General features: G+C 36.7%; 1 protein-coding gene across 2 annotated transcripts in view; it reads left to right on the top strand.

The window, feature by feature from the left end:
• Positions 1-3,691: 3,691 nt before the first annotated feature.
• MXRA7 (matrix remodeling associated 7) overlaps positions 3,692-9,956 on the top strand; it is a 52,229-nt gene continuing 45,964 nt past the window's right edge. Inside the window, exon 1 of one of the 2 annotated variants that reach the window (XM_074260217.1) lies at positions 3,692-4,073. In XM_074260217.1, coding sequence (XP_074116318.1) covers positions 3,783-4,073 — 291 coding nt within the window. In that variant the 5' untranslated portion in view covers positions 3,692-3,782. The remainder of the gene's footprint in view (positions 4,074-9,956) is intronic. The other variant, XM_074260216.1, reaches the window with a different exon arrangement.

Genomic DNA, 9,956 nt, shown 5'->3' with positions numbered 1-9,956 from the left:
TTTTTATTGTCACTTTCCTTCTCCCATTATTGAGCAAATTTTTAAATAATAAAACTTGTAGCTAGGTGGCACATTGGACTGGCCCTGAAATCAGGAGGATTTGAGTTCATAGTCTGGCCTCAAGACATTTTACACTAGTATTTGACCCTGGACAAGTCATTGTCTCAAATTCCCTGTTCCCCTCAATCATATATTCACCAAAAAATATCTCATTCTTCATTCTATCACCCCTTTAGTAAGAGATTGTAACTTAATTTCATTTTCAGTCTAACACTTGCCTTGTGTCAATCAGTAGTAAGAGGTGTATATATTTATTTTACTCTGAATGTAGATCAGCTATAAACAAGCAACTCTTCTGATTTTAGTTTACACCTGAAGGTACCAAAGTTATGGTAGTGTTTTTTGCTAAATAGTGAAAATATCGAAACTAGTATCTGAACCATCATGTATCACAAGGGATATTACCATGGATGGAAATGGTCAAAATGTATCCTCACTACTGGAGAAATAAGAGAATGAGCCTTACTGAAGGTAAAATATTTTTTTAAAATGCTAACATGGGATTAAGTTTATAAACTGGACAATGAGAACAATTATCAGTATTTAGGCTGAGGATTAGACAAAAAGTGATGGTTACATAATGCCTATTAGCTGAAGAGCTTTAAAATCCTTGTGATTGATTAGGACCTTTTTAAAAACCTAAAGGTGCTAGGCTTTTTGTTTACTTTTAAAAGGCGTGGCCTGATTTTGTTTTTAAAATTATTTTTATTTGTTAAATATTTACCAATTACTTGTAAAATTTTAAAAGTCATTTGAGCTCCAAATTCTCTCCCATCCTCTTCTTGAGAAGGCAAATAATTTAATATTGATTGTACACATTGGAGTTAATCAAAACATTGCCATATTAGATATAAAACTAAAGTTAATGTAAAAGCATTGCCTATCATCTAAGCTCATATATAGTTCTGGAAATAATAACAATTTTTTCAAGATTTGTTTGTTTTAACATCACCCTTAATATATGTTTATTGTATGGAAAGTAACATTGCAAGAACCTGGTTTCTCATTCCATAGCAGTTAATATGGTCAGCAGCCAGCAGTGAATGCTCAAGGGTCTTTAAGCTTTTTATGGAAGTTGCTTATGCCATGGCCAAAATTCATCTATCAGAAGAAACTTTTCTTCTTCACTACCCATCTACCCCTTCCATAACCCTCAGATCTTTGACAAGAATTAGCAATCCCATAATTTCTTCACAGTGACAAGATACTAAGGAAGAAATATAATTGTCTCTCCTCCCGCATCAATCAGAACTTTGTCTTAGTTGGGAAATTTGTTCCTTATTTTAAAATATTTGGGATTGGGGTTTTTTCTTTATTTCCCTTCATTCATTTTAAATTTATACAATGAAATTGCTATTTGTCCTCCAAATGTAAAACTAAAATCTTAAAAATTGCATCACAAGTGGCCTACACCACAGGAGTTCTACAATTGCAGTTTTGGATTAGGATAATCTATTATCTAATATTCTTGTCCTAAAGCCTTGTGTATCAGCCCCCAACACAAGGTGAACATCTCAGCTGTACGTGGAGAAAAGTTGTTTTGGATTGTCAATCTGTTTGGTTTAGGTGCTGAAGAATGTTGGCTGCAAAAGATCAGTCAACAACTAGGTCTTTAGTAAAAACAACGAAAAGATTTATTCCATGCCTTGAGATATGTTTTTCATTGAATCTCATTCCTCCCACCATCACCACATCCCAAAGTCTTGTCTAATTTAACTAATTCGCCGGATAGCACCAGGTGCAATTTGACTTAAAAACTGAAAATCTTATTTCTTTTTCCCACACAGGATGAGATAACTCATAATGTTCTTATAAAGTTTAATTTAGGGGAGTGCTAATTTACTTCTGTGAAACAATCCAAAACCAGTTATAAGCCAATGAAGAAGAAAGTTTACTTGCCCCATTCAGGAACTGAAAAGGAGTCAGTCAAGGGATGAAATGATTTGTGTTGACTAAGAAATGTGGCTAGATAAGGTCAAATTCCAAAAACCACTTCTAAATTTTGTGAGAGAACTGATATTATCCTGAGGCCTGCTGTTGAAGCCAGAACACAACCCCATAATTTGCTGTAGTGTTGCCCACAATCAAGCAATGATAGCTATTCACACTGATGCTTCGGTCCTACAAAGTACAAGAACTGCTTTAACAATATCTCTGGATATTGCAATGGCGATTTTGGTTTGGAATGACTATCCTTTCTTGGCTGCTTAGAAATTATGTCTGATTTTAGCTTTCCTAACTAGATTCTTTCTCCCCCTCCCCCTAATAGTACTTTATTTTTCTAATTACATGTAAAGATATATATAGTCAACATTCACTTTTTTTTTTTCTCCCTGAGGCTGGGGTTAAGTGACTTGCCCAGGGTCACACAGCTAGGAAGTGTTAAGTGTCTGAGACCAGATTTGAACTCGGGTCCTCCTGAATTCAAGGCTGGTGTTCTATCCACTGTGCCACCTACATGTTTAAAATGATTGTAAGGAAGGGAGAAAAAATTTGTAACTCAAAATCTTACAAAAGTGAATGTTGACGGCGCAGCTAGGTGGCGCAGTGGATAGAGCACCAGCCTTGAATTCAGGAGGATAACTGAGTTCAAATGTGATCTCAAGACACTTAACACTTCCTAGCTATGTGACCCTGGGCGAGTCACTTAACTCCAGCCTCAGGGGGAAAAAAAATTTCCATATTAATCATGTTATGAAAGAAAATCAGAAAAGAGAAAAACTACAAGAAAGAAGAAACAAACAAAAAAAAAGGTGAAAATTGTGTACTTCAATCTGCATTCAGTCTCCATAGATGCAGATGACATTTTCCATCCCATGTCTATTGGAATTGTTTTGGATCAATCAATGTATTACTGAGAAGAGCTAAGTCTTACTTAGTTGATCATCACAAAACCTTGCTATTACTGTGTACAAGTTCTCCTGGGTTCTGCTCGCTTCAATAAACATCAATTCATGTTACTTTTTCTAGGCTTTTCTGAAATCAGCCTGCTCATCATTTCTTATCCATTATATTCATATACCATATTCTTATTCAAGCACTTATTGATCTTTGGCTAGCATCTTCTTTACCAAATGTATCCTAAAGGACTTCTAAATTTCAAGTAATGCTCTTTAAATATTGCAGCATCTAAATCAAACTCCTTGGGCCTCAGTTTCCCTATTTTGTAAAACTGAAGAATGGAGGGCTGAACTGGAGTTCAAAAAGTTCAAAAAACCCTGTGGTCTTTTCCAGATGTTGATCTACGGATCTTTAATTCAGAATACTGATCCTGATTCTTGGGCTATCAACTTGAGTAGACCTGGGCCTAGAGCACACCCAGCAAAGTTTAGAATCATTAAGGTCTATGTCAATTGCTGGGTACCCTTAACCGTAAAATCCTCCTCTGACACCCAAGTCGAAACAATAGGAAAATTGCCTTGGAAAACATTTGGGCGCCTTGGGCTCCCAACTCCAGGATTTATCTGATTCTTTGGAGTGCGAAGGCCCGTATAGGTTGACAGAGGGAAAGGGTTGGGGCTCAAGGAGAGTGGAGGATGGATAGCGGGCGCAGACTGAGGTCATCGCGGGGAGAGGCTCGCCACGCTGCGGAAGGAATTCTGGCCCGGGAGTCTAAGAGGGCCGCAGTTCCCGCCCCGCCCTTTTCCTGGCGCCGGCCCCAGGGCTCCGCCTCGGGGTAGAACGGGATCCAGCCTTCCCCAGCCCTGCGGCCCGGGCCGGGAATGGAGGCGCCGGCTGAGCTGCTGGCCACGCTGCCGTTCTTTGGAACTGCATTGGCTCTTTTGCTTGCCTCTTTGTGGTTCTGGCGGAGCCGAGCCTATGCGCTCAGGAACTCCGAGGCTCCTGCTCCCCCAAAGCAGGCCTGGCCCTCCGCGGGCGCAGAGGAGACACAAACACTCGGAGAAGCACCGTATGAGCTAGAGGAATCTCGGGCGGGGGCAGGAAAAAAAGAGGAGGAGCCGGAGGAGGAGGAGGAGGAGGAAGAAGAGGAGGAGGAGAAGAAAGGGAGACCGGTATGTATGTAGACTTCTGTCAAAGCCTGGATCCTCGGGGTGTGGCCCCAACTCCCTTCTTCCGTTTGGCCTAAACTGTCCGGTCCTTCGCTTTCCTTATCTTTTGTCTTCCCTCTTGTCTTGTTCTCTCCTTAGGATGCTCTTACCAAGCTTGCATCCAGAGCCAGGCATCCTCTTCCCTCTTCGGCCTTTTGGATTGTACTGTCTCCGTTTTGGGGTAAAGGGGATAAAGCAGATTCTAACTTTCGTATCACGCTCCTTCTCCTCACATTTCAATGTCCTCTTTCCTTTATTGGAGGGGTTCAAAGAAAGTGTCCATCCATGACTTTTATGCCTTCCCCCTCTTCCTCATAGAACTCGGGGTGTGTTCTTTCGAAGCAGAAATTGAGCACATAATCCATTCATTTTTTAAAATTGTTTTTATTTACCAGATATATTCATGGGTAATTTTACAACATTGAAATTGCCAAACCTTTCGTTCCAATTTGTCCCCTCCTTACCCCCGCCCCCCAGATGGCAGGTTGACCAATACATGCTCAATATGTCAAAGTATAAATTAAATGCAATATATGTATACATGTCCAAACAGTTATTTTAATATACAAAAAAAAAACCGGACTTTGAAATAGTGTACAATTCGCCTGTGAAGGAAATCCAAAATGCAGGCAGACAAAATTAGAGGGAATGGGAATTCTATGAGGTGGTTCATAGTCATCTCCTAGAGTTCTTTTGCTGGGTGTAGCTGGTTCAGTTCATTACTGCTCTATTGGAACTGATTTGGTTCATTCATCTCATTGTTGAAGAGGGCCACGTCCATCAGAATTGATCATCATATAGTATTATTGTTGAAGTATATAATGATCTCCTGGTCCTGCTCATTTCACTCAGTTCACGTAAGTCTCTCCAAGCCTTTCTGTATTCCTCCTGTTGGCCATTTCTTACAGAACAATAATATTCCATAATATTCATATGCCACAATTTATTCAGCCATTCTCCAATTGATGGGCATCCACTCAGTTTCCAGTTTCTGTGGGCCATTCATTCTTTACCCTTCCCTTCTCCTGTCCCAGCACCAGCTTAATGTAGGGACTGAAATCTTTTCTTTAAGAAACCCATTTATCTGGAATAGACAGAGCCTGAGTGTGGTGTAGTAGTAGAAACCCAGGTCACCAGATCCAGCCCAGTGAGTTCAGCAAACTAGACATGTATAACTGAAACAATAGTGTGTAGCATGTCTGCCACCCATATCCCTAGTTTGTTTCTATCTGTAGAGACTGTCTTCTGTCTTTCTCTGAATAAACCAGTACTCAACTATTGCCACTGCTGGCTGTTAGAAGACTTTGGTATTTCATCTTACATCATTTTACCACATATAAAACCACAGTTTTATATATAAAACTACGTGAGGTATTTTCTCCACCCTGAGATGAGAATTTCTAAAGGTCAGTAGTTCTGAAAAGGAATGGAACTATGGAGCAAAGAAGTGTTTTGTTTTGTTTTCTTTTGTTTTGCTTTTAGGAAAATTTAAAATCTAGATTTCAGAAGTGAGAAGCTAATTTGCAAAGGACATGAGGTATTAATTTAGAAGAAAGAAGCTACATATGTGGCAGTTATTTCTTATTATTTTAAAACTATATGTCTTTTCTGGGACTAAGGAGGTCTCTGCCCATTGTTTATTGTGTGAAGCAAGAGGAGGACATCATAATAGCTAAGCTTTAAGCTTTACCTTCTTTTTCAGCATTTTATTCAGAGATTGCTACTCTAATTATTTGTTAAAATTAATTTCTCTTATTTTCTTTTTTAAATTTTTAAATGTTTTTATTTTCAAAACATATGCATGGATAATTTTTCAATATTGACCCTTTCATAGTCTTGTGTTTCAGATTTTCCTCTCCTTCCCTCCATCCCCTTCCCTAGATGGCAAACAATCCAATATATGTTATGCATGTTCAAATATATGTTAAATCCAATATGTGTAAACATTTGTACAATTCTCTTGCTGCACAAGAAAAATCAGATAAAAAAAGGAAAGTAAATGAGTAAGAAAACAAAATGCAAATGAACAACAACAAAAAGAGTGAGATTGTTATGTTTGTGATCCACATTCAGTTCCCACAGTCCCCTCTGTGGATGTAGATGGCTTTCTTCATTATAAGATCATTGGAACTGACATCAATCATCTCAGTGCTAGAAAGACTCACATTCATCGTATAATTTGCTATGTATAATAATCTCCTGATTCTGCTCATTTCACTTAGCATTGTTCATGTAACTCTCTCCAGGCCTCTCTAAAATCATCATTCTGATCGTTTCTTATAGAATAATAATACTCCATAACATTCACATACCATAACTTATTCAGCCATTCTCCAACTAGTGGGCATCCACTCAGTTTCCAGTTCCTTGCCGCTATAAAAAGGGCTGCCACAAACATTTTTGCACATGTGGATCCCTTTCCTTTTTTAAAGATCTCTTTGGAATATAGGCTCAATAGAAACATTGTTGGATCAAAGGGTAAACACAGTTTGATAATTTTTTGAGCATAGTTCCAAATTGCTCTCCAGAATGGCTGGATACATTCACAGTAACACTAACAATGTATAGTGTCCCAATTTTCCCACATCCCCTTAAACGTTTGTCATTATCTTTTTCTGTCTCATTTTAGCCAATCTGAGAGATGTAGTGATATCTGAGTTGTCTTAATTTGCATTTCTCTGATCAATAGTTTATCTTATTTTCAATTCCAGATTCTCTTCCTTACTCTTTTTCCCATCATCAAGAAGGTATGATTGTACATGTATAACATATATAATTATTTGCCATCTCAGGAAGGAGGGAGGAGAGAAGAATTTGGAACTCAAAATTGAAAAAAAATGTCAAAATTTACATGCATTTGGAGAAAAATGAAATGTTATTAAATAAAATGAAAGTTGAAAATACAAATCCCATTACAAATATGAAGTTACTTAAAACAAATTTTTATATTACCTATGTTCTGGAAACAAGAAGAAGAAAGAAAAAAAAGTTTCAATTTACTCTCTGAGTCTATCATTTTACTGTAAGAAGACAATATTTCTCATCATGAGTCCGTTGAACTATGATGAGTCATGGTGTTTATTAGTGACTATCTATACAGGATTTTTGTTACTATGTAACTTTTTCTCTTGCTTCTGCTCACTGTACTTTGCATCAATTTATAATTCTTAAACTTTTCTGAAACCATTCTCTGCATCATTTCTTATAGCACAATGGTATTCTATCAAATTCACATGCTAGAACTTGTTTAGCCAGTCCCCAATTGATGGGTATTCCCTCAGTTTTCAAATCTTTTACTCCCAGAAGAGTTGCTATAAATACTTTTGTACATGTCAGCTCTTTATCTTTTTCATTTTTCTCCTTAGAGTATAGACTTAGTAGGGTCAAAGGGGCTCTACTAGGACCCTTTGTTTAATAAAACAAAAGTTTAGTAATTGGGGGAGGGGCATATTTTCAAATTGCTTTCTAGAATGATTTGACTAGTTCACAACTCCACAACAGTGCATTAGTGTGCCTATTTTCCCCATCTGCCTCTAGCAGTTTTCATTTTTCTCTTCTTTCAATATGATAAGTATGAAGTAATATCTGATTAATACTTTTTTAATATTTTAAAGTAAGTATTTGATATCTGAATAAGTCACATAGGGAGTACTAACCTTCTAAGAATCTTGTTGACTAGCTTTAGGGTACTTGTAGATTTTTAAATTGGAAATCTTTATCTTTTGAATCTTTAAAGTCTATACTACTCATTAATGAATTTTATAGCCAAAGCTAAAAATGTATTGATCCAGAATTTGTTTCTCATATTTTGCCTTCTCTCAATTCTCTTAAGCATGCCAGGATGTTGTAGTTAATGATATTTTGAGTATTGTCTATAGAATGTCCATTATGTACTTTGTTTTAACAGAACAGCTGGAAGAAATTTTTATAGAATTACTTTTCTCTCTGATGCCTTAGATCCCATCCTTAAGGTAAGGAAGCTGAAGTTCAAGAGAGAATTGTTGTTGTTGTTGTTGTTTTTCATCTGATGGGCTGGCACTGGTATGTGCTAGTGCTCCTCAGATCAGGCAATTCAGCTAGCTTTATTATAACTACTTATTGGACTCATTTTAACCTTCCATATAAACTAGGAAAAGGTCAAGTGTTTTCAGGAATTTGGTGGAAAATAAATATCCTAGCATTTAAAAAAAAAAAAAAAAGCTTTTCTGCATGGATCCATTTATTTTTCATATAATAAGTATCAGAAAGTGCCCTCACATGACTAATTTTCTGCAGGGGTAGTTACTATTTCAGAGTTCTTTCCTTTCTCCTAATTCTAAAGATGGGTATAAGGAATAATTCTTTTATATTTATTGTTTTGTGGGAGCATGGCCTTATTAATTTTATTAAGTATGTATTTCTCCTGCAGATTTTGTTGGAAAATATGCACTATGAAAAATGTTTGTAGCAGTTTTTTTTTTTTGTGGTAGCAAAGAACTGGAAAATGAGTAGATGCCCATCAATTGGGGAATGGCTGAATAAGTTGTGGTATATGAAGGTAGTGGAATATTATTGTTCTATAAAAAATGAAGAAAAAACTGATTTTAGAAAGGCCTGGAAAGATTTAATATGCTGCTGAGTGAAACAAGCAGAACCAGGATTACATTGTATACAATATCAGCAAGAAGTGCAATGGTTCTTTTCAGTGGCTCTAAAGGAATCCCAATAAATTTTGGAAAGAAAATGCCATCTGTATCCAGAAAAAGAACTAAGAAGACTGAATGTAATGCAACACATGCTATATTTTCACTTCTTTTTTGTGTGCGGTTTTTTAAAATTTCCCATGATTTTCCCCTTTTTCTCTGATTTTTCTCTCCTAATATGATTCATAAAGTAATGTGTATTAAAAAGAAATTTACTGGGAAAAAATAAAAACAAAAGATAAGACAGTGTAGCCAACTTATAAAATAAATTATCAATTACAAAGCAAAAAAAAAAAAATAAGAAAGAGAAAAGGAAAGTGTGCACCGACTGTTCTAAAAGTCTTTTTTTTTCCTGAGTACCTAGTATAATTAAAAGGTGGGGAAAGAATTATTATACTATTTTGTTTTGTTGCAAATTAGGTATTCCTCATCTTTGCTTCCTTTTTGAGACAATCATTGTACTTGACATTTTGCAGAAGGGAATTACCAAATAAAATTTGTCCATTATTATTCTTTGGAGAAGGGGAAGGTACTGTGCTAAACATGTCACAAATATTATCTCATATGATTTGCACAAGTACCCATTTTACAATTCAAGATTTGAACTCTTTTTCCTAACTCTAAAAGCCCATTGCTCTATTTACTGTGTTTCTGGATAAGATTCAGAACCCTCTGCCGTTTATTGTTTAATTGTTAGTAGTCACAGCAGATTCTTTGTGATCCCTTTTATTTTTTGGATTTTTTTTTTTTTTTTTTTTTTTTTTTTTTTTTTGGAAAAGATACTGGAGTGGTTTGCCATATCCTTTTCTAGCTCATTTTACAGATGAGAAAGCTGAGGCAAACAGGATTAAGTGATTTGCCCAGTGTGATGTTCTGTTTCTCTAGATTGTAATCTTCTCTGGGAGGAGATCTTTTGGGGAGCTTCTGGGGAGGCAGCCTTCCTTTCAGTTCAGTTCAATCATCCCAAAATGTAGCCAGGAGTTAAAGTCCTTTACTATCTCTTTCCAAATCTCTCCAGCTCCCTCTGAATCCAAAGCCTCCAGCCAGCATGAACATAGAAGTGGGAATGAAATCTTGACTGTCTCCTAGAGTGTAGGATTATGGGTTTCCCAGAAGTCAGTCCTAGTTGTGAATCTTCCGGAAGTCTGTGAGCAGGCTTTTCCTT

This window comes from Sminthopsis crassicaudata, chromosome 4, assembly GCF_048593235.1.
Source record: "Sminthopsis crassicaudata isolate SCR6 chromosome 4, ASM4859323v1, whole genome shotgun sequence".
NCBI lineage: Eukaryota > Metazoa > Chordata > Mammalia > Dasyuromorphia > Dasyuridae > Sminthopsis > Sminthopsis crassicaudata.
This window is presented reverse-complemented; position numbering and strand designations above follow the sequence as displayed.